This window comes from Diuraphis noxia, unplaced genomic scaffold (genome assembly GCF_037042655.1).
Source record: "Diuraphis noxia isolate RWA-SAM2 unplaced genomic scaffold, SU_Dnox_SAM2 contig0001, whole genome shotgun sequence".
NCBI classification, from domain to species: Eukaryota; Metazoa; Arthropoda; class Insecta; order Hemiptera; family Aphididae; genus Diuraphis; species Diuraphis noxia.
In genome coordinates, this window is record NW_028301711.1 from 36282835 (window position 1) to 36310017 (window position 27183).

At 27.7% G+C, this 27183-nt stretch overlaps 1 protein-coding gene and 2 long non-coding RNA genes across 4 annotated transcripts; 1 reads left to right on the forward strand and 2 right to left on the reverse strand.

Moving 5' to 3' along the window:
• Nucleotides 1-66: 66 nt before the first annotated feature.
• On the reverse strand, nucleotides 67-11549 carry LOC107166765 (uncharacterized). Its single transcript, XM_089217431.1, has 3 exons — nucleotides 11280-11549; nucleotides 2516-2710; nucleotides 67-1049 (listed from the first exon to the last, which is right to left on the reverse strand). The coding sequence occupies exons 1-3, from the start codon at nucleotides 11410-11412 to the stop codon at nucleotides 748-750; spliced, it is 630 nt and encodes a 209-aa protein (XP_089073557.1). The 5' UTR covers nucleotides 11413-11549; the 3' UTR covers nucleotides 67-747.
• Nucleotides 11550-13708: 2159 nt separating this feature from the next.
• Nucleotides 13709-14084, forward strand: LOC149060630 (uncharacterized). The gene is made up of 2 exons (XR_016189753.1): nucleotides 13709-13794; nucleotides 13861-14084. It is a non-coding gene; the product is annotated as an uncharacterized LOC149060630 (long non-coding RNA).
• Nucleotides 14085-23379: 9295 nt separating this feature from the next.
• Nucleotides 23380-26151, reverse strand: LOC149060631 (uncharacterized). Of its 2 annotated transcripts, none has more exons than XR_016189622.1 (4): nucleotides 25753-26151; nucleotides 24235-24450; nucleotides 24017-24182; nucleotides 23380-23950 (listed from the first exon to the last, which is right to left on the reverse strand). It is a non-coding gene; the product is annotated as an uncharacterized LOC149060631 (long non-coding RNA). The 2 variants fall into 2 exon arrangements; XR_016189621.1 differs by having other exon boundaries at nucleotides 23385-23945.
• Between the last annotated feature and the right edge of the window lie 1032 nt (nucleotides 26152-27183).

Sequence of the window (27183 nt, forward strand, 5' to 3'; positions counted from 1 at the left end):
TCGGCGATGTCATACTGCAGAAAGATCTTTCATTGTAATTTCAAATGCATCGATACAATACATGAATTTAATTCTTATAAAAAGGTTTTTTTTTTTATTTATTATGTTAAAATTAAAAAAAAAAATACATCAACAGAATACATATCAATAATTAATCATAAGTACGTTTAACAGTATAATTGTTTGATATTTATAACGGAACATATTTATATGCATGGTGTATCACGGAGTTCTGACATACACGCCATATGGATATATATGAGCCATAAGTCAGCATTTTGCAATACCTACACCCTATATAGTAACTTTATCATGAACAAAAAAATACATAATATAACAAACTTTTAAGAAAAACCAACTGCGCAAAACGTAATAAATAAACACAGTAACGTCGTACATATGATGTGAGCTTCGCCTTCGCTTAATATTGTATGACGGAATGCAAGCCCGCTAGCCTTGGCGTTTGAACAATTTATGTTCGTATAATACAGCGAATAAAGGGTATAACAATAAGGATAGAATTTAAAAGGCACATATAATAGCCGGCCAGTACGGTGCTATATGTTGACGTATTTCACCGGTTTAAATATTTTAAGTGATGCGTAATAATAGTATTCAATTACAATGATGATGATAATAGTAATAATAAGAAAAAAAAAGTAATAATAATAATATTAAGTAGAGAAAAAAAACGTCGTTCACGATTTGTTAAACAGAATAACAATGTTACTGGTACGAGTGCGAGTTTTACTTGTTGAGTTTTCCTTCCATGAGTGGAGCGTTCGGAAGACGATAGATGTAAATTGTATCGGTTTGGGAGGACGGTTGGTCAGCAGCGTTTATGCGGTTTCCAATATCGCCATTCCCGTTGTTGTTTCCTGAAGGATCCCTGTATGGTATCAAGTCGCTGTCAGAAACCTTAGGACAGCAATTTACATTGTAACTGCCACACGGTCTCGGGTGGGCGGAAGGCTTGTTGTTTATGATCTTGCACATTTGGTTAAACATGCAAATACCTGTCGAACCGTTACTCATGACGCACGATTCACCTGTACAAAAAAAACAAATCTTTCTCTATTCCATCGATATTGGTATACCGGGTTGCATAAACAATTTCTAAATATCTAGCCAATAAATCGGTAAGTTGATGGTCCCTCTTACTCCCTAAAACATGATTTTGTGGTCCCATGGTTGGCCCATTAAATGAATACATTTATAGTGTAATTTAGCATTATTGTATAAAATATTGTACAGTGAAATCTCTATATAGTGGACAGTCATGGGAAATTAAAAAAATGTCCACTATGGGAATTGTCCACTATTGAGAAAATTTCTGCATAATGGACATTTGCTAGAAATTACTAAACGTCCATTATAGGTAAACGCTGTAAAGAATTGGTTATACATTTACACATACATACATTGAATTTAGTACATTTAAATTTATTATTTATTATATAAACAATATGTATGTATTTAAAAGCGGATATAACAATGTTTATGTACAATTAAATATATTTGTAATCTTTTTTGTGCAATTTTTTTTACCATATGTACATATATTGTGATAATTTATGAGAGGTAGTTCTTAATTTTGGTACCAGCTTTAAGTGGCTGTGTCCACTATTAGGAGGGTCCACTATTAAGAGGTTATAACTCCAATATTATGTGCGTACATTTTTCTTGGGGAATTTAAAAGGGTCCATTATTGAGAGATGTCTATTAATAAAGGTTTCACTATAAATCATTTCGATAGATCTATGGTCAGACATTTAAATAGCATCACAGTAATCCTACAATTTTAAAATTACCACATTATCCACAGTGGTTCAATGTGTAATCTCACAAAATGAGACTTCTGATTTTGATTATGGAAATTGACGAAATAATTTTTGTACGCAAAAAACCATGGTGGTTGTATACTTATTCAACAACGGGTAGTTTGTAGTATTTGTCATTTTGTCAAAAAACCAAAGAGTGTTTTCAAAAAGTGTGTATTGTTTTGAAAAAACCCTTATACTACCATTGATTCAACACTTTATTTGGTTGGAGCCAATAATGTTTTTGGGCTGTTAGAAATTGAAAAAAAATATTTAAGAAATAGTTTATCATAGAAATTTCTTGAAGCCACCACCAAAACATAAATTGAATGCAGGGTGCTTCAAAATGGGGGAACAAGTTAAAGTCGGGTACCTACTGCTCGAAATTTCCTTGAGTCTCATTTTCTAGCCTTTTGAATAAATTTTATCAGATATTTCAGAATTTTGGCCTCCATCGTGGTACCATATTTGTATAAATGCGTTTACCATATTAATTAATTTACTTTAATTCTAAATTGGAAAATGCAATTTATTTAATAATTATATAATAGTTCAATTTTTTGTAATTTTTAATGATTAATTAAAAATAAATAAATAATTTGAATGGTATGTACTAGCATTATTAACAATAATTTACCTATTTGATTTCTTATTTGTGGGACCCACACACACATAGTCATCATTGTGTAACTTACCGCATAAGTCTTCGCACATTTCTCTAGTCTTTGGTAGGTCTTTGTTTTCAGGACAAACGTTTACTCCCTTCGAAGAGTACAGAGGTCGGCAAGATTTGAACATCGAGTGGTAAAACCATCCGGATAATTCCCAGTCCAAAATCGGGTACACTGAAGTATTACAATTGTGTGTCGTCGGGTGGTGGCACCTGGGACCTTGGAAAAAAAAGTAATTATTATGTCAGCAATTTTGAATGATTGAACCTTTTCTATTGAATCTTGTGCGTGTGTTGTATTCACCAAAAACCATTTGGCGTCAAAAAATACGAGTACCTATTCAAAATTAAAGTTAAGCTGTGTAATCAGTAAAAGATGAACTCAACATGCCGTATAACTGATATAGTAAAATAAATTATCAATATAATTAATATGAAATAAACTTTTTTAAGCTGATAGATTTTTTCCACTCAGAATCGTTTTTTTTATATGCAATGATTTAACTTTGAATCCATGACAGTGACCTACTCAATAATTAAGTACCTACACGTCCTACACATACAACACCTACCGTACAGCATAGTGGTAAATTATCGCCTACTTTTTTTTTTGTACTATTTTTAAAATAGGTACTGGGCTTTTGAAGTATGAAATAATATTATGATTTTTTATATTACACCATAAAAAATAATTTGAAAACAATAAAAACTTTTTGATTTGTATAGTATACAACAAAAATGTATATTTTATACATACAATAAATTAAGTTTGTCGATGACTCTCTCTCTCTCTCTCAAATTACTATTTCATCCTTGTGAACTTAATTAATATACTTTTAATCATTCCAGAAATAATATATAGTTATTTTATTATACATTTTAATTATCAGTAAGGTCAGCACGATTAAGGTATCTAATACTCGCTACTATATGTTCTAAGTGTACAAAATATTATATAAGTACCTGGTATAAAAATAAAATACAATTCATCATTTTTTTGCAATCAAAATATATAAAGGTTTAATAGAGTACTATGACAGTATCGAAATAATATATTTATACAAATCAAGAATATTAAAAAATACGAAATTATATATATTAACTGGTGAACGTATTTTACAAGTAGTACCTACTTGACATTGCATTATTTACATTATAGTTTAACTTTAATCTATTTTATTATGTGTAACCGTGTTGTTAGTTTGTTAACATTTTTTTTTATAAATACATATTTTGACAATTCAGATTTGAAATGATTGTCATTTTTTAGTGTATTGTTTAATCAATTGAAACAGTATGTTTACTTCAAACTTGGCTGTAAACTATAACTTATCAGTATTTTTAAGAGAACGTACCCGCATGTGTTATCTCCATCTTACAGGTACATTATTATAGCAAAGACTATTTAGCGCGGGATAGAATCACTCAATCTGTACCCTTAGTAAAAACACTAAAAGTTTACACAATATAGAAGATACTATTTTCTATTACGTAGTGTTTTATTTTTTTGACATTATTAATAATAAGATTAATAATAATTCTATAATATTATAAAATTACTATTTAGTTTAACACTTTTGAGTAGAACAATTGATATAAAATGTTATGCTTTAACATATTAATTTTGCGCACGTCAGCTTTCAAATCGATTAAAAATCAAGTAATATCCTTATTTTTATTTAGGTATTGTCTTATTAAATTATTTACCTAATTGCTAAAATAATTTACTACGTTTATATGATGGCGTTAAAACGGTTTGAAATTAAATAGGTTTTAAATTCTTAAACTACATAGTGCAAGCGTTTTAACGCCACCTTATAAACGTAATAATTGATTCAAATGGATAATAAATAGTTTTATATCAAAATAAAACATATCTAAAACCGTGGTTGCTGTTCATTATGAATTACAACTACTTAAGTACTATAATATATATATATAGTTACATCTTATATGTAGATAATACGATTTAACCAAAATTAATGATGACTTCAAATCTCCATAATAATAAATTACTTTCTGGAATCTTTGTATAAAATAATCGATATTACAGTACCCATGATCATCATCATATTATTTTAATTTATAATAATTGCTAAATATTTATTATTAGTATTATCGATTAGATAAGAGCCTTACAATATTGTGACAAAATTCAAAACCGTTTACTTTTTTCACCAGTAAATTTTATGTTGGACATCGGACAGATATAGTAACTAGTAACTATAGGTACCTACGTATAGATGTTACGCAATATACAGCTTTACAGCTCTACAGGTGCATGTTAACGTATTACTTAATACCTAGGTATTATAAAATAGAAACGATGTTCTAGAATCCGCTGATATCAATAAAAAAAAAAGATAATGGTGATATAATTTAAGTGGTGTTGCCATAATGGATAATATATATTAGTGTATATCAAGGCTGTGCAATGTGCATTGTCGAGTTAAAAAGTTAAATTACTTTTAACTGAGTTACTTTTTTTTAAAGTTACTTTTGACTCGACGAATTAAAATGTGTTTCATGATATGCAGTTTCTAATCATTTAAATAACTGTAAATTTGTATGTTATTTTGTCTCTAGATAATTTAAAAATATATTTTATTTTGAACGAAATACAATTTATTCATTGACAAAAAAGATGATTATTTTAAATGTTATTTAAAAAGTTACATATAGGTACTCGGTATTTATTATGAGTTCAAAATTTTGGACCACCAAAGTGTAAAGTTTTGAATTCACTATTCCTGGATTTCATGGGAATCAAAATAACGGATCTATGTACATTATATACTAAGTATTACAACTTTATACTATATGTACAGGGTTGGGCAGTATCTTAGATACAATTGCATCTTGTATCTTGTATCTCGATACAATTGTATGAAATATCGAGAATCTTGTATCGCGATGCTTCAAAGCAAAGTATCTCGTATCTAGTATCTCGATACTGTTTTTTTAGTATCTTGCCCTTGGAAATTATTTTTCAGTACCGATAAATCATAAAATTATAAACTGTTATTTATTATATATTAGGATTTAGGACATTATGTTATTACTAAAATTATTTTTATTATGTATTTATATAATTTTTAATGTAGAATTATTATTGATATAATTATTCTTATTTAATTGTTCTGAAATTGTATTATGGTTATTAGTGCATCGTTGACGACAACGAGATTACGTTATGTCGTAATTGATTTGTTTTGTTATTACTGAATAAGTGTCAATTTTTATTATTTTATTTGCCATATTTAACGAAGGTGGTCATCCCCATAATAACAAACATATTTTTTTTTTTTAAACCAGTGACTAATTTTATTAAAATGTATCGAGTATTTAGTATCACGATATACTCCAAAGCCAAGTATCGAGTATCTAGTATTGCGAAACTGCAAAGCCAAGTATCTAGTGTCTTGTATCGCGATACTACAAAGCAAAGTATCTTGTATCTCGATACTGTTTTTTGTGTATCTTGCCCAACCCTGCAGTATTTGTATGTAGTAGTTATCTATAAAACAAATTAGTTAACATACCCAGCCTTGGATATTAGATTTATTATGAGCAAAGATAAGTACCTTTGTTATGGATGTAACAATGTATTATAACTTATAAAGTGGTCATGTGGTATTCAAATCTGGGGCCAAGCCAAACTATCCAATATAAGACCCAAACAAGCTTTCCAGTCTATATATCTCAGACAACTAACTGGAGCCCCACGGTATATGACCAACGACGCATTACATAAGGATCTACAAATCCTAACAGTCAACGAAATAGCAACTCGGCAATACAAAAAGTTCTACTCCACACTGCACTCAAACCAAAACCCTCTAATTTACCGCATGTCCTCTATAACCATCCCCAACAACCTTCCGGTGAGGTTAAAAAGAAAATGGCAAAGAGACGCTCTTACATAACAAAAAAATGGTCTCCATAATACATCAAGTCATTATATTATTATTACCTATGTTATCAAATTTACTTATTGTGCAAATTGTATAGATTGTAAATACCTATGCCTTTTAAAATAAAAATAAAAAAACTTATAAAGTATAGCACGCATTTGTTGTATACATTAAAATATTATACAAATTCTAAATTCATTTTATATATTACTTCGTATATTATGTTCTTCGTTGTTTACTAATTCTTAGGTTGCGCATAGTTAAGTATAATACAATATAGTAGATAATTTTAAATATAAATATTTAATATTAATTATTGATTTTAAATTGTTTTTCTATAACCTATTGTAAGTAGGTACCTATCTACTCAATTCATTCTTATAGTGTTGTGTTATGTATAAACAATTTTAATTGTAATATTCAAGTACCAAAGAAAAACATAATAACCGTTTATTATCGAACACAATGATTTAACTTTTATTAACAGGGTCCAACTTCATAATAATTGTAAGTCATATAACTTTCCTTATAATCTTAGTATATTATATATATTATAATAGTATAATACAAAATATAATACTGTCATGACTAGGGTTGGGATTATTAATACCCTAATAAAATCCGAAAAATGCTCCAAAAATTCGGAATATAGTATTAAGTTTTTAATTTTTTTTTTAAATGTTGATAGATGTAAATGATTATGATTGTATATGATTTAGCATAAATAATAATTTAAATTTTAAAGGATTATAAAAAAAATTTACTGATAGAACGTCAACTGATCGCTTGAAAGTCTTTAATCTGGAAAAATAATTTGGTGATTATAATGTCAATAAATACGAGCGATTAGAAAACAAATAAGTTCCTACGAACTACATATTATGAGTATGTGTACTTATATGCGTGATACGACTGTACCTATACATGACACCTGTTGTAATTATTATAAAAATAATAGATTCATGTAAATATTATCAATGGGTTGAGTTGAACTAAAGAGTAGAGTTTCTTTTAATTCATGTATCTAATTAGTTTCAGCAAAATAACTACACAAAAAGTTTGACTCAAAAAGAGGTGACTACATATATGAATGTATACTTGCATTTTGCGAGACATAAATCAAATTTCTATAGAAGTAAACATCCTATAAAAACATATTAAATAATACGTAAATGATTCAATTCCCGGCTTATAATCATAATTATTGTTGATGTCCAATCATACACCGATCAATATTTTGTTGATCCTAATAGTTTTTTGAAGTCAATAATAATAATATTAGTAATACAAATAATAATTGTGTACCTAAGTACATAATATAATAATTATTACGAACAAAAAAAATACAATCAAAGTTAGACATTTTTTTTATTTTTTCATTTGACGTCGAACCGCTATATATAAATAGACCGTGAAGTGACTGATCAGAAGTGGAGTGCCTTTTAAATTCAAATATTAAAAATACTTATTACATATTATACAAATTTGTTGAAGTTAGAACTGTTATATTAATTTGCTCAGTTCAGCCATTTATTATCAATTTATCATATAATTACTAATTTATGATACCTATAATGCACATTATAATGATACCAAGTAATCTTTTTTGAATTCATACTTAGCGTTTTCCAACAGTTTAGCTTACCAATTGTTGAATTTTATGACCTATGTATTATGATGATACTGAATTTTTCGATTACGAATTTACGACAGCAATACCCACACGCGTGATAGTTTCCGTGCAACGATTTTCTATTACGATGAGATACTCGTAATATCACCGACTATGGTCGATGATGAAACTTCTTACGATTCACAATAATATAATGAAAAAACACGTTTTTGAGTTGTGTTTACGTCGTGCAAAACGTATTTTACGTTATTAATTATTATGAATTTATAGAATTTATATGATATAAGCATACAAATATAAATGATATTAATATAATATTAACAAATAATATTACTCATAACAATATTAAATATTAAATAGTTAGTAATCCAATCCATCGAAATGTAATGACTAATGAGAAATGACGTTATACTTTATAATATACCTATCCGCCGTGTTATTATTATACGTTCGTTGTAATTCAAACTATATTACTTTTGCATACCTACTAAATATTATTATAATGAAATACACTTTGGATATTGTGTATTTGTTTCATTCTCTATATATTAGGTATATTATAGATATCATTGTTCAAATGTAAACGGATTTTATCAAAATTGTATCTCCTTTTCGTGCTAGATAAATGGTCGATAATTTCATAGAAAATAAAGAGTTTCTAAAATATATTGTTAACTGTCAACCTACATTTTCGCAGGGGTGTAATTTCAATATTTTCTAGGATAGTGCATAACATTGACCGGCCTAATAAAGTACGTATTTTAAGTACATATAAAAAAAAGCCGTTCACTAAGTTCACCGACTAACGTTATATAATATCATAATTATATACATTGAAAGAGCTGTAAAGTTGTATTTCTTCCTATTCTGGACTCATGATTTTTGGAGATAAACTGTGTCCATCGTTCTGGAGATCATTTTCTATGTGTTCAGAAATCGTAGTGCTATGTAATAACTAATAACATACGGTATATTCTTTATTTTGACATACTTTGTACAATCGTACTCGTATTATTGTAGATTACTGGTAAATCATTTTCGATTCATAATGATTTCTATGTTGTATCACAGTCCACAATGGCTCAAGGGCCGATTAATTCAGACCTGACAGTCAGCCCATTTGAACCCACGGTAGCCAGCCAGGAGCTACTTTAAAATCTTGGGTCGGGCAAATGTATACTCCTACCACTCATCAACGACGCCCGTGCATTTCCTAACTGTCTGTGGTAATATACGAGTACTATGGTTAAATTGAAATTTAAACTTTTAACATTCCAACATCCATCACCACTATATAAGAAAAGAAACGGAGATGTAGTTTAAGTGCATTATATTAACACCTATAAATATAAACTAGTTTCACAAAGTTAAAATGTACTGTGTGCTTACAGCTCGATTTCCTGTTATTATACGTGGCTACTACGATATTTTTTTTTTTTACTTAGCTTCGCGCCACTACCGTCGTGCTGGATAAAAAACACTATTTTTAATGTTTGTGGTAATAACTAATCAACTAATCGTGTGTCGATTACGATACTCTCACGTATAACGACTAGAATGGTTTCCAGGTAAAATACATTATAATATTATATGGCATGTGCGTGCCTAATGACTTATACTTAGTTATTATAAATATTACTATTAGGCTTAAGTATTGGATTTAATTATTTATATATCTACTAGTATTTATATTCAATGATATATATCATATATGACATTAGACCGGGTATACGACCAGGTTTAGTATAAAGTGTAAACCGTACAATAGACTTCATCATAATGACGAAGTTTTTCTGAAATGAGAAGGATTAAAACATGGCTGAGGTCATCCATGTTACAGAATAGATTTAACAATTTAGCTATAATTAGTATTGAGAATGATATTTCTAAAAAAATTGATAAAGAAGCCATACTATAGATTTTTTTGTAAAAAAAAATAGATACATTATTTTAAAATAAATATTTTTAGTTTTATTTTAAAGAGTATTTTTGATTGTTAAAATTCAAGTATATGTATGGGTATATTAATATATGCATAGTATAGTATATCTATCTAAAATAAATCACACTTAGGTTTTGCATGATAATTAGGGTAATATTATATATATATATATTTATTTTTTTGGCTTTGATATGCAATAAAGTATATTAAAATATCAGCCCCCTCTAAAATTATGGAAAATTTCCGCCCATGGTCATTCATAATACACATAGAATTGTATGTATATACTTATAGGGAACTTCTCAAGCCAATATGATGCACGGTTATGTTAACTAGTGGGCTAGGCACTTAAATAATTTCCAGCGGGAGTAATTTTCGATTTAGTGTAAAAATACCACTGGTTGGTAAATAAAAAATTTTACACATATATTTTATTTTTGATATTTTTAGATTATATAATATGTATATAGATATATAAAAATTAACATTTAAAAAAATTATTTGATTTATATAAAATACTAAGTAGTACAAATGTGGGGTGAAAAATTCAAGTTTAAGGTATTTATTTATAACTTACAACATACTTACACAATAAGAACATTTATATTGCGAAAAAATTTTCGTAGGACTACGATAAAACTGCTTACTTAGTCTAAACAGGCAATACATCATTATTAATTTGTGATGTTAGTATTAACATAATATCACACTTACAATAATTGACGGTTTTCGTTACTTACACTCTTGGTTGTATAATCCGTTGTACAACTAAATTCGACCAAACCTCACTATTCTTGAGACATAAATGTATTTAATGTTATTTTGCTATTGCAGAACCTATACCACTAAAGCAATCGGTGTGTAGTGTTTTCCTATTAGCTATCGTTATTTTATCTCTTATTACGATCGTTAAAATGATTATTAGTTTTGCCATTGGTCACTGCTAAATCGACCTTGAGATATAAAACTTCGGGAATTAAAATGCTGGTTGAAATTTTATATTATCCATCATAAACATAATTCTGAGATTCTGACAAGGTTTTTCATTGAATATGTACCCGAGAAATTATGATTTTCCGATGCGGAATACATTATAATATTATTATTTCCTTAGAGGTGGATAGGTACTTGAAAATTCAGAAATACTTCTGTGATAAAAAACAAATATATATACAATATATAGATTCTCGTATTTTAAGGTTGGCAGTTTATTCGTTTGATCGATGATAGAATAGCTCAAAATAAAATTAAAGAAATCAAGACGTCGTGACGTCGTATTCCGTACGGGGTGGGTACATACCTTTCTCGTTGGAGACTTTCATTGGGTTGGCGATCGATTGCTTTTCACGTGGAGGATTGGTGGCTAGGACGGCGCCGATCAACAGAACGACGACAATCATCAGCCCGCGGACCTTGGCAACGGTGGCGAACATGGTTTTGTCCGTTTGTTCAAGAGCAGGATGATACGGCCTTTCCGGCGACGATTAATGATTGATATACGAGTGAGCAAACGGCGAGAGTGAGACGAGCGATTTCACGTGACTGACTGTGACAATCAATCGAACAGTGAGCGGCGGTCGCTCTTATAACGGCCGAACGTGTGCGTGCGTGCGAGTGTGCGTGTGTATGTGTTGCACAAACAACGAAGACGTAAGTCAGGAGTAGGGAATCGAATACATGCTATTTTGACTAAAATCTAATCGTTCGACCTTTGTCTGGTTCGATAAGAGCAGTTACTATTTACTTTAGTGTACGATAAAATTATTAAAAGTAATAATAATACCTACTAATATGGTAATGTTTTATTTTCTCACGTGGCTGTAATGTTATATTATTACTGTAATTAATATCATAATGTTATATTTTTTACACTGAATACACTGTTTGTTCCGATATAAACGACGGCAATGGCAATAATAATCAACGTAAACCTCCTCCGTCGCCTCCTCACGACCTCCTATCTTGTGGATTAATGCGTTTATGTTTTAATAAATATTAAAATATTATATTTGATTTAATTTGATTTTCTTTCACCTTTTACATTTTGTCACGCACACACCGAGCCCGCTGCGTGGTCCCGAGGTTCCCTGTAGTATGCGACGAGTTGTTCCTTGTTTGAAGGTGAAAACCATAATACAAATAATAATAATAATAATAATGCAAATAAATAATAACATTACAATAAAATAATGATCGACACGTCTTGTTTTCGTTAGAATCGAATTTAATCGCTTGTGTGACCTAATCCTTGTGTGACCCAAAAAGTAATAAAAATAAAAACATGATACTTAAAAAAAAAACGACACAGAATGTGTTATTACTTTTATAATTTTTAAGTAAATTAAAATTCTTACAAATTACACACGTATTTACTTATTAATTATTATTTTTATATAATTTTCATATATAAGTATACTTACTATTCATGCTATATTTTGTGATTTTAAGCATTCTAATTCCTTAAAAAGTAGTTAAGTGATTTTTGACATAATTTATTACCATTTAAAAGACTTTCATAATATTATGCATAATATAATAATAAACATATTTGTTTGCTTACTTATTAACTAATTAAATTTAAACTTATTTAATTTACTAAATATTTATGTTATAAGTTATAACCTATTATACGATTATAGTCGTCGTCGGTCATTCAGTTCTATTATTAATCTCATTAACATTAATTTGCTACGTATAATAATATAACCAACACAATTCTTAATTTATCATCATAAAATTATATGTGATTAATAATTATCGTCTATAATTTATAATTTATATTAGAAAACAAGTATAAGATGCAATTTTAGAAGCCAGTGACTAAAATTTAAAAAAATAACGACCACCGAGTGGTCATATTATGGAATTCAACTTGTCACTTTGTCAGTTGATTTTGAAAAGATAATTGAATTTAAAAAAGTTTAATTGACTTTACCAAATATTATAACTATAAAAACATATACCATGTCGTTTTTAAATGTTTTTTACTTTATATTTTTTTTACTGTTGTGTTTTCCCCTAAATTGAACCTAAGCACGACACAGGTGCGATAAAATATTATGCATATAGTATAATATACCTAATTTTAAAATAAAAATATAAATTACCATCAGAACACCATCACCGGCGTCGACGGATGTAATATATAATTCGTTCGGAATTCGTTGTTCGTTTTACGGCAGTGGTCGGTTTATTATTATACAGCTAACAAGTTATAATACAGTGACAGATCTTAGCTTCTTAGGCTATAATATGCATTTCACATCACACTCATTCACAAGTGCATATGTTACCGGCAAAGACGTAAATTAAGGAATTAATGTTAATGACTAGTCAATAACGATATTTCCGATCAAATTAGGCAGTACACGATATTGACTAGTAAATATCGTTAATGTCTATTATAATCAGTCAACGATGCAATTAGAAATATCTCCTAGGTAATGACAATAACTCCGGGATTTTTCAGGCATAATTGACAAAAATATAAAATATTCTTGCGTTGTAAAATCGATTTATCTAGATATAATAAGTACGTACGATATAGCTGATAAATCTAATCCTTTTTACATTTTTGGATTTTTGTAATATCTTAGATTCGAACAAAGATCAAATTAATAATCATAGACAAAGGGCCATAACTAACCTTTAAAAGCAAGCACAAAAAATGATGAAGTATTCTAATACTAAGTTAACAGAACTTCAAGTAGGAATTACTATAAGAGTATTTATACCTGACGTGGATAGAGCACGTGGCTCACCCCTTAATCTTTTGGCGGTCATTGTTTCATATGAAGCTGATATGTATAAATTATGTAAGTACAATAAAAATTAATTGTTAAAATAAATTAATAACAATATTAAAATAAATTACTATGTAGGTACGGAGTATGGCATGCTAAAAAATAGGTTCACTAGAGCACAACTCGTTCCGTGTCCTGAAAATATATTGAATTATGAAAAAACAATCGCGACTGCCGGAGTAAAAGAAATTACGGTTCGTGAGGCTGCTGGAGATTGTGAAAATAAATAATTATTAATTATGTATAATTTATCTTGTATTTTTACATTTCTGACCTAATTAAAATATTTCGTTAAACATAATTATCAACATTGCCTATCAGTATTAGACATTAAAGTAAGTTCCTAGTCATAGTTCTAAATGTGTTAACAAAATATTTAAATTTTACAACCTTGCCTATGTTGTCAGTTAATTCCTAGTCATTGACAATATCGACTACTAATGTTAGGAATTTATAATATTGGCTAGGCATTTACGTTATTAACTAATTTACATCATTGACGGTAACACATACACGTGTGTCGTGTTATGTAAGTAAATAAATAATATAGGTAGGTAAGCATTCATTATTATTGTCACCATTTAAAGTTGTATACCTATATTACCTATTGTTGATAAAGCACTCAGGCACTCTGTCCCGGCCTAGTGTCCCGACTACCATAATCATCGATACTTAATAAATAACAATAACTTTAAGCGTGAACAGATGAATTGTTTTCGAGTACACCAAGTTATCGTCGGTGAAAAAACGGTGGCGTTTGAAAGGTCATAATATACAAATATACAATGTACATGATGTTATTATAAATTATATTCGTATTTTATTTTCTAGTGGCGTCGCTTTATCGGTGCGTGGTGTTTTAACATTACGGTTATTACGCCTACCTATTTATATATTATTATTATTTTCACTATTTCCTACTGCGAAAATGACCTTGGGACGAAGAGGAAAAATGCGGGCTGAAATTAGATTATCCATCGTGAATATTATTTGGACAAGGTTTTTTTGGCCAAAAACTCAAGTCTTTTGTCACAGGAGTAGGGGACCTGTCCTTACAACTGGTAACTATATAGGAACATATTATATACGCACTTGTTATAATTGATAAACTGCATATTATTATGAAGTTATTACTGCAAAACTAATTGATTATTATTATTATTATTATTACTTATTTATTCTTATTTTTATTACATTTATGAGTTTTTCTACAAATTTTAATGATTATATTATTGACTTTACACGCGCGACCATAACAATAATTTATAGTATTACATTTAAGTGCTAATTGTTTATGCAGTCAAAAATAGATGAAACTATTTCCTAAATGATACTAATTACTATTAAAAATATATATGTATTGTTTTAACTTTTCAAGATAGTCGTTTTAAAATATAGTGTGAATACTGTGAATAGTTTAACATTCTGCCAATAAGTATTTTTATACAACATTTTTAATTTGTATACATAATCTTTAAAATTTTTAAAAAATGGGACACGATTTTCGGTGTATAAATATTTATTTTATTTAACCGTACTACTGTTAAAAAGTTCATAAAATGTGGAAGCATTATTTTATCTGTTTTTTTGTGTTTACCTCTTACTTCCTCTTTCTCACTCTATCTTCCCGCATCTATTACTCACCTTCATCATATATACCTAACCTAACACATATCGTCGTACATAACTCCAGGAAATATCTGTAGCTTAAGTTATATAATATAGTCTATAGAGTATAAATTTTAGTCTATTCTTTATGTTCTTAGTTTATGACCTTTATGCTAAGCTTTTAGATATATTATAGGAATATGCGCTATTATATAATGTAGGTAAAATTGAAAGTATAACCAAAGCTTGAATTTTAGATATAAGTATATATAGGTTTATAGGCAACTGTTAATTAAATAATTACCACCGTTATTATTTCAAAGTATATAAAGTCATTCAAAAGTAATTATTATACCTATTACTTATATATATTTATATATATTATGCTCACTCGATTATTTTCCTATTAATAATTAACCGTACGGCCAATATGCTCATTTTGAAATGTCCATCATAATATATATATATACATCTAATAAATATCAGTCAATCGTAATTCATAATATCACAATATTACGTATTATCAGTCGATCACGCACTTAATATGATGTGTAAATCATTTAGTATAGTAAGTAATATCGCGTCGAAAATAACATAATATATTACCTATGTGTATATTATATACAATTATAGGCGCACCATCGGCTAAATATTAAATATCTAATATTATGTTCATCAGATATTGCAGTGCACACTATATATGAAACAAATAAGTAACAACATTGAATTTTTCAATAAACTTCACATTAAATCGTATTATTTTCGTCACATTTAACATTGTGTTCTGAAGAATAGGTACTTGACGTAGATAAACAAGCATGTAAATAATATTGTATAAATTAACTATAGGAATCTCTTTTTATTTTATATGTATCAAACACCATACAATATGATACGTTAGAATGAGCAGAATGAAGTTTTGAAAATTATTATACCTATATATCTGCATCCTGAGAAAAATACACCTTACCGTACATATCATATTATAATTGGTAGGTATACCTATATAATTTTAATAGGTAATATTATTAAAGTCCTAGAAGTTAATAGGGGGTACAGGTTTATGGGCTAAATCCCCTTATTGCATGTATTATTATAACTTTTTATAAAAACTGCCTTCAAATATATTAAGTAAGGACTAAGGACCTAAATTAATTTACGTCTTATCAGATTGACTACCTATAACTAATAACTGATATGTATCTAATATATAACCTTAGTTGAATTAAGTTATGCGGAAACATTGTATTCACCTGCCAATTATAGATTCTGAACGAAGTGATGAATGTATTGATTTTACAATGATGTGTGTTTATTTTTTAATTTATTTATTTTTTGTTTTTGTGTCAGTGTACAGCATAACTAGTCGAAATAATGCTTCGATTTCCAACTTTGGGGGTGGTTTCCGATGTAAAAGTGAAGATCCTTGGTGCATTATAGAGGTCAAAAGTAAACATTTTCCAACAGTTTTCAAAAAAATCGAGAAAAACAAAAAAAAAAAATGACAGAAAAACTGGAATTTTTACGCAAAACCAGTTTTCGACCAAATCGATTTTTTTATATGGTTGTAATTCAAAAACTAATCACTGTAAATACTTGAAATTTTCACCAAATGTTTATGTTAGTGTTATCTATATACAGTTTAATTTTCAAAAATTTTCGACTTTTTTTGAGTTATTTATAGACCACTGCAATTTTCGATTTTTTGAGAATTTTTTTTTGAAGTGTCAGTAAAAAAATGTTGGACGACCAAAAAAATTTGAAAATTTAAGACACGGTTCCTTATGAGTTGTTCTTATTGTAGCTAAAAAAAATTTAAAATCGTAAGCCACAATTTTTTTTAATAAGCGTTTACAGTTCAAAATTTTACGAAATCTGTCGAAAACGCGAAAATTTGCAAGTAATTTTTAAGTTGAAAAATCATAACATTTTTTGCGTTTATAACTAAGGATTAAAAATACAACTCTAAGTTTTCCATAAGTTTTCCTTCAAGTAGCTATAGAGAAAACTCGAAGCATCATTATAGGAAAAATTTTAAGTGCGTTTGAATTTTAAATTTTTACGAAATAGCGTAACGATAACGATTTATCCTCAAACGATTTTAAATATTTGTTATTATTCAAAAAGTATAAGTCGCAGATACTTGAAAATTTTATCAGTTATTTATATTGCCATTTTCTTTACATGATTTAATTTTCAAAATATTTTGACTTTTTTTTAGATATTAATAGACGACTGAAATTTTCAATTTGTCTGAAAAATTTTTTTTGAAGTGTCGATAAAAATTTTTTGTCCCTATCAAAATACTTGAAAATTTAATACAAAGTTCCCCATAAGTTATTCTTATAGTGATTAAAAAATTATAAGAATACATAGGCACGATTTTTTTTATTAGCATTTGAAGTTCAAATATTGACTTAATACGTAAAAATTACGGCAATTTTCAAATTATCTTAAATCGAAATTCATAAAAGTTTTTCTTTTTAATTCTAAGATTTGAGAATTTAATACAAGGCTCATAATATTGTTTTGCAATAACAGTTGAAAAATAAAATAAATGTATAGCCACAATTTTTTTTTACATGTATTCAAATTTTAATTTTGACAACATACGTAAAAATCACAAAAATTCGTAAATTATTTTATCCTAGAAATTCATAAAAAATTTTCCTTTTATACCTAAGATTTGAAAATTTAATACAAGGCTCTAGAGGCTTTAATACAAGGCTAGCTATAGAGAAAATTTGAAGCATCATTATAGGAAAAATGTTTTGAGCGTTTGAGTTTTAAATTTTTATGAAATCGCGTAATGATAACGATTTATCCTCAAACCAGGTATTCGTATATATAAGGTATTATGAATTATGATAACTACACTAATTGATTAGCTATGCCTTATGCAATATGCGTCCTAATTGAAAAATAAAATATTTGTTTCAAAATAGAATATATGACAACATTTAAATATAATATATCCTAGACTGACAAATCATCTCCGTTCAGAATCGTTTTTTGTATACATTGATACCTATCATTGCATTCAAATTGAATCCCATCTATTACAGTAACCTACTTTACAGCAGAGCGACATCCACGACTTACCCGCTTTTTTTTTAATGATCTGTTATTTGTTAGTAAAAGTATGAACTACGCATAGAAAGATATTATAATAAATTCGCTTGCCTTAGTTACATTTACATAAATTTAATATTTTATAGTTTTTAAGAACAAATTAACTGTGGTTTTTTCAAAATTTTAATTTTAAATGTTTATAAAATATAATCTTATAACTACATTTTTAAATTTTTTGACGAATGAATAATTTTTTTGTTGACATTTTTAGCAAAAAAACTAAAATTAATCAAGAACAATCCAAGAGAAGGTGGTCAACCGAAGTTTTCAAACAAATCTTCATTTATTTATTTTTGTTTTTAAAAAGTACTGAGAATGATCAATTTAGGCCTCTCAAAAATACCAACTAGATCCAATTTGCTTCCAAAAACCTTAATCGAAATGTATGATCAGATAATTTTTTTCTACTTTAGAAAATTTAAGAAGTTGAAATTCTACAAACAAGTACTTTACCTAAACGTTTGAAATCATTAGATCGGATAAAATGAAATTGTAATTACCCCCTACCCTCCACCATAAAAACTTCCTGCGTACGTCGCAGACACTATAGGTAGGTATTGTATTATACTATGTTTCATTAATTTTAAATGAAATGAATATTCAGAAGGTATGTATGATATTATTGTTATTGTTATCACGTGTAATGTCTCATTCCATTACTGCTTGTGTAAATATAGGTACGTCATCGGGAATTCACCGTCTGTACCAGCCAACACCTAACACCACATTGCACTTCATCCTACGTAATACCAGCAATGAATGCTATTTTTTTTTTCAAATCAAGATAAAACCAAATATTCGGGGACAAAAATGGGCGCACTATTATAAATACATTATATAGGTACATAATGTACGAAGTGTAGGTTATTATACGTTTTTTATTTCATTATCGTATCTAAGTTTTACGAGTGACAAGGAAATTAAAAATTAAAATAGGTTTCCTTGAAACGAGTGTTCATAACAACACACAATTGAAATCGTTTTGGCACATGTCTTGAATTTTTAACTTGGTAGTAACTACTCGCTGTATATAGCATGTGCGGAAACAGGACTACACTACAAGAGAATTTTCTAAGTACACACCAATATTTACTATATCGCGGACTTGCTATAAGGTACACCATAGTTGTACTGTATACCTATAACTTCTTAACACGAACAATTATATTTAAATGCTGTGTTCGTTTTGAATAAAACTAAAGTGTTTCCGATCATAGTTCATTCAACTCTTTTTAGACATTTTTTTCTTTGATGCCGTTTTGAACTGGTTAATGATTGTTATTTTGTGTTTAATGACATAAATGTATTACCTAAAAAATTCAATCACTTTATTAATTTTTTTATATAAAAATCCAATTTAACACACCTACAAATAATATTTATAAATTACAACAAAAAAACTGAAATTGTAATTCTATGTTTACATATATTATTTCATTTCAATTTTAACTTAAATATCCATATAAAAAAAAGCGGCATTTAAACATATTATTTGATTTTTTTGTTACAGTATGAACTTCAAATAAAAAACTTTGTTTTACATTTTTAATCCATAACATTAAAAATTGATTATTTTTAATTACAAAATAATAATACAGTCGATTCCGCTTTATTGGGACACATTGGTTGCATGTTATTTTGTCCCAATAAAGCGGTTGTCCCAATAATCCGAAATGAAAAAAAAAACATATAAATTTATTGAAAAACTGATTTCTTATGTTTTTATTATTACAAGTACAAAAAGAAAAACATAGTACATATTATGTATAACCTAAATATTTATAAAAGTACACACATATATATATTTTTTATTATTTTATCTTATTTAAAAAAATTAAGAATATTACTTTGTTTTTTACATTTTAATGTTTGTTGACGAATGTAGTCCGAACAAGTATCCAAAGCACTTATCGGGCTTTCTTCATTTCCTTGTTGAAGAAAAAATAATCTCAATGTTTCCAAAGATTTCTTTGCCTCCTGTAATCGGATTGGTGGATCTGGTTCCTCGTCCGTGTCTTCATCTGAATTATGTTGATCTTAAATAATAAGACTAAAAATTCGAGATTTGGACAATTTTCGTAAAAATATGAACATTAATTTTTTTTTTTTTAAAGTGTGTCTATGTATCTTTAATATACATTTACAACTGCTATTATAACAACTTAAGAGGACGCTACACGGACATGACGTGTTGTCTCCGTCTTACAAGAGCGTAACATAAAACATTTTAAGATCAGCAGACCACGTTTAACTCCGTAAGTTTATACAAATGAGAGTGAATTGATCTCTTAGGATTTTTCTTTTAATGACTTTTTAGTGTTTTCAATTTCTATTAGTGGTTGATTTTAGGTGCATTTATAAAAACAATGGAATAGGGAGTGTTATAAGGCAATACGCAAAACATTTGATGGTTATAATTTAATTTATTTGTTTTGAAAAATATTTTTGTTTCTATTCCGTACGTGATGGATTTCGACTGTTTGTTGTTTCGTAATCGGTTATTGTAATCTTTGTTTTTTCGCGGACCATTGGCGATCATCGCCTATCGTACAAAGATAAGCCGACTGGTCCGCACCACCAACAACAAACCGTATTTAACAAGGAGTCACAAAAATCCTGGAGCTTAAGCACTGTCGTGTCCAAGTACCTAGTTGGTAGTTGTTGTGCCTATGAGCCTTGTATATATATGCATCTACAATCTCACGATTAGTAAAAACTTTGTACAACAAGTCAACAAATCGACTTCATTTTTTCGAGAATATTTCATTAAGTATATTATGCATGTATTTACATGTAAAATTAAAATTTATCCCCAATATTTTTTCCACGCTTTCATTAATACACTTAGATGCTTTTATATTGAATTTTGATTTATTCTCTTCATTTTGCTTAGATAGGATTTTATAAAATACTATAGATATTAATACGGGATAGTTAATATTAAAATACTTGTACCACTGTCTTATAAAACCGCGCTTACGACATGGCAAACATATAATGGTATTTCTTCCAAAAAAACGTAGTAGTTGCCTATATGAAAATACTCGGGCGTAGTCGAACTCAAAAATTATATTACCAAATTATACAGACATATATTTACTGAATTTCTTATTATATTTAGACAATTCAATAAATAGGTATCGGTTGTTAATATATATATAAATATATTGTACATGAATAATGAATCAGAAATTGATAGTACTTGGCGCCAAATTAAATTTAACGCCGTAAAATGTTTTAAGTAGGCAATCATACGTTCTCGTAGGGACAAAATGTATAGGGTTTTTTAACCGAGCTCTATCGTATTATCTATAATATTTAATATTGTTATTCCTGAAGAATCTTTTTCTGCAGTTTTCATATTAGTTAATATAATCATACATAAATTGCATTGATAATTTTTGTTTTTTTTTTTCATTGAGTATTTTAAAATTTCAGATTTTTATAATATGTAATCTATCAAAATAGTACAGGTTTAAACTTTGAAGCTGATATCATGTTGTTTAATTAATTTAATGGTGGTAAGTAATTCTGCTAAATAAATTAACATAAATTAATTTACGACAAATACAAAACGACTTTGCATAGTTTTAAATTAAAAATAATAAAAGTTATGAGTTTTGCTTTATAGATATAATAAATCATGGATGATATATAGAAAATTCAACAGAAATTAAAGCTTCTATATTATGTCATTCAAAAAATATTAATATTTCAAAAGAGAAAAAAAGATTTACACTTCATGAAATTTATTCTAGATTTTGTACCATGATTGGAATAAAAACCATTGTTGTATAATAATAATAATCAATATCCATTGGTTCAAGAACCATATTAAGCAATTAAGTCACTAAACTTCAACTACATTTTGTTTAACATCAAGTACTTCAAGAATTTTTATTTAATTTTATTATTATTTTTAAACTCGATACACTAATAATATCTTATTATACCTAATAATTAGGTAGTACTAAGTAATTTTTATTTAGTGTCATTTTGTCTTTGTTTATATAATGTTTATGATCTAATATAATATAATCTAACTTATAAGTGACTAGTACCTAAGTATTGTTTATATTAATTAATTTTATAAGTGATCTTAAATAAGTAATAACAATATTTTGTTATTTTAAACACATTTTGAAATTTATATTGTTTAATAATATCTACCTACTTACCTACCCAGTAAACACTGAAACATCTATGGGACATCTAATATACTTTATCCTAAATCATTTGTGATGTACATTTAATGCCTAAAAGGAGATGACATAGATGTCTATAATAGGTCTATATGCAACGCTTTTTTGGGTCTACACCTAACTGATATTAGACATCTAACAATTGACATCTAAATAACATCTATTACTAAAACGTCAAAAAGATACATATTATTGGAATCTACATAGATCTTTGACTTATAATATATTAATCAAATAATGTTCAATATAATTATTCAAAACTATCTAAAATGTTTATTAAAATATTATAACCATGCATTAATGTCAATAATAAAGACACATTATTTTAAAATAAATTTAAAAATAATTATATACAAACGCAACAATAACTAAAATTATTTCAATATTAAAAAATAATTATTAACTAATACTAATTATATTGAGATCATAATAATTAATCTCACTAAAGACATTTTAGTCAATTACATTATTTTATTCTTATAATTTACGAGAAACAAGAAAAACAATCATTTTGTATTCATTTTATAAATTATAAATACATGATTTTAAACATAAAAATAATATTAGTTCTAAATCAGTCAGTATAATTATATTGAGATCATAATAATTAATTTCACTAAAGACATTTTAGTCAATTACATTATTTTATTCTCATAATTTACGAGAAACAAGAAAAACAATCATTTTGTAGTCATTTTATAAATTATAAATACATGATTTCAAACATAAAAATAATATTAGTTCTAAATCAGTCAGTATAATTATATTGAGATCATAATAATTAATCTCACTAAAGACATTTTAGTCAATTACATTATTTTATTCTTATAATTTACGAGAAACAAGAAAAACAATCATTTTGTAGTCATTTTATAAATTATAAATACATGATTTCAAACATAAAAATAATATTAGTTCTAATCAGTCAGTAATGTAATGGCAGCCAGTTCTAGTCAGTAAAATGTCAGTGGATATATTAAGTTACATTATTATTATTATTAAGTATAATTAAGTATAGGTATACTTAATAGTCAAAAAAGCTCATTATATTTTATATGTATACATTATATCTATATGAAAAAACAATTATCTACAAATATACTATTTTTATTTTTTATTTTTTGTTAGTTGTCTGTTCGATATTCTTGTGGATGCCAATCTTAACCATGTTCTTATTCTGGTTTTAATATCGTGTTCGGTGCCATCTTTGTGAAAATTCATCTAATCTATCAACATACACAATTATTTATAGTTTTATAATTCAATTGGAAAATGTTGAATATATTACTTACCAATTATTATATGATAAATGGTTAACTACTTAAAAGCATTTTTCGAATTATTTTTGCCATCAAAATTGTAATACGTTGCACATTCATCAGTAAAAAGGGTTCGAAGCATTAATGTAACTGAATCATTTAAGTTGGAAGAACACCCACATTGTCGTAATCTGGTTTTCTATATAAATTATTAATAAAAGTGAAGATATTTATAATATATATTTTATTACCATTAAATGATATGATGCTGAATCTTTACATTTTTCTTCCATTTCCACAATATCAGAAAGGCATCTAAGAGGAAAATTATTGAATACATTTCTGAACTTCTCCTGGACACCAGTACTGGAATCTTTTAAAGTTGTTTTATTCTGTTTTAAAATATCCTGGAGCAGACAATGACTTCAATTGTTTTTCCATTAAATTGGCAATTTTTGATAAAATACCTACAAACAATATTATATAGATCACATACATTTAAAAATTGTGTTAGTTGATGTTAAAGTTTTACTTAATTCGAAAAGCTGATAAGAAATATTTTGTACTGTAGCAGCTGAAAGTCTTACAGTAAGAGGACCTTTAGTTAATAATAATAATATTTTTCTTACAACACCAAGGTAAATCAAGTGTAAACAATCTAACGGAAAATGAGTTACTAATTTAGTTTCTGGAATTTTTACAAGAGGAGATTTTCCTAGGCAATGATCATCATAACTAGCGGCAGCTAATCGATCGTTAGTTCGATGTGGAGCTGAAATTTCAGCAAAACTCATACGGTTATTTATATAGTTTCCCTCAACTTCACATTTTTCACAACCGAAATATCCATTATGTCGTTTAATAACTTTCACTAAAGCTCGAGCTGGTGCATCACATATATATCCTACAATATTAAATGACATTAGATAATCATTTAAAAATAAACCGTTCTTGGTTAAATGAGTCGCTTCATTAATAAAATCCTTCTAAATAAGCTTCAATACCTTTTGGCTCTTTTGTTCCATACTATGACCCTATCACAAACGTATCATCTTTAACTTCAATAACTGCACATGAAATGGGCCACAAAGAACCACCAGAGCTTTTGTGTATTGGTAAACCATCAAAATTAATGTACACTCTAAAATCATGTACATTTTTTAAAATAGTCTTACTGTACTTCAACCACTTATTTCGTAACCCAGATTCTAAGCCAAAATGGGCATACTCCCCATAATCTCCTACTTTTTTGTGACTAAAGCTAATCTTGGAGTACTCATTAAAGTTCTTACATCTTTTGGAAGAGTAAGCAAATCAGAGGGATTACAAGAACAAAGAATTTTTAAAAGAGACGTTACTGCGCTTGCAGAAATACATTTATTTGATACCCATTTTCGCAATTCATCAGAAAGTTTATTTTGTTGGTCAAAACATTTGTCATAATTAAATTCATCTCCAGAACTACTATCAGAAGAATCAAGTTCAAAATTATCAGACAAGTCTGAATCATTTAAATTGTTAAGATTATATTTGTTACACTGGTTTATTGAATTTGAAGTTATTGGAATGGATTTAGTAGTGTCTTGACTAGTATTAGTCAAATTACTATAGGTTATGTGACTGTTACTACTGTTAGCAATGCATGATATGTTGGAATTATTTTCAATACATGTGCTTTAAAACCTACGGAATCGTTGACTTCTACTCAACTCGGTGACTAGTTTGTACGAATTTTTAGGCATTTTAATTTAACTAATTAAAGTACTTACCAATGATAAATTGTAGACACTGGACACTGCAAGACTAATAACGTAAATATGCGATGTTGAGGTAATTGAAGTTTCAAAAAATCCGTCCACAATGATATAAATATAAAATTACAAACAAAATAATAACAGTTAATTAACGCATGGCGGCAACACACTACACACCTCAGATTAGGATGATTAGATTATTTTTTCATGACTATTTTTCATGCCACAGGGTTTTTCAGACGATCCACGGGCACTGACGATATTAGTTATAGAAGAAAACAGAGTAACGAGTATTGGCGACAAAATAACGGACTTTAATATTATACTATAAATTAGTTCGTGCACTATTAAAGTGAAAGTATTATTAAACTAATAAAGATAAACTTAAATTGTGTATAAAACTTATATTCTGTAATCTGTATTACTGTGATAAACTGATAAAACGCGCCTGATGATAATAAATAATGACGCGGCTTGCGGCTATCACAGTCACGGAAATAATGGGCGCGGTTATACGGCCTGCGACGATCACGTATTATTATAAAATCCCGGTTATTTGGAATTTAAATTGACTACTAATTATATATATATAAAATAAATAATATGTCATCTACACCTATGTCTAACAAAATACAAAATATATACAAAATCGTCTAAACATCATAGACATTTAAAACTATTCATCAAAAATCGTCGAACAATAGGTAGATGTCTAAAACTATCTATTTTCAGTCTATTATAAAATGCATAAAAACCCTCTACGATTCGTCAACCAATAAATGTCTATATCTGTCTATTTTAAGTCCAGTATAAACTGTCTAAAAATCACCTACAATTAGACATTTAATTTAATATGCTCAAAGTATTTTTCATAACGTCTAGTAGACAATACATTATAATATGTTATAAACCGTCTAATTGTAGTATACGATAGACCGTAGACGCTGTAGACAGATAGACTTTTAGTATACCTAAAATAGATGGATGTGTGTTTGCTGGGTACCTACACATAATGGATATACTTTTTGACATTGTACATTAAATCATATATATATATCATATTTTTTAAGAATTATGATTTTAAAATAAAATTATTAAAGAAATAAGAAGTTTATTCTGTTTTTAAATCTTTGTGATTTTTGACTCATTCCCTTTTTACTTAATTTAAAATATTTCATAATATTAAAATTATATTACTATTACCTATTATATTATAATATTATTATAAATTATAAAAATATAAATTAACATTATTGTTTTAACAAAATAAGAACATAGGTACTTATTTCAAACTTGTTTATTACATTTATATGATATAATATAACATCTTATGTAGATATCAGCACAGTATAAATTGTCTTTTTCCAGGCCATGCATAACATACACAATACGCATTTACTAGAATAATTGTTGTTATTTTATTGTATTTTAAAATTCAAATAATAA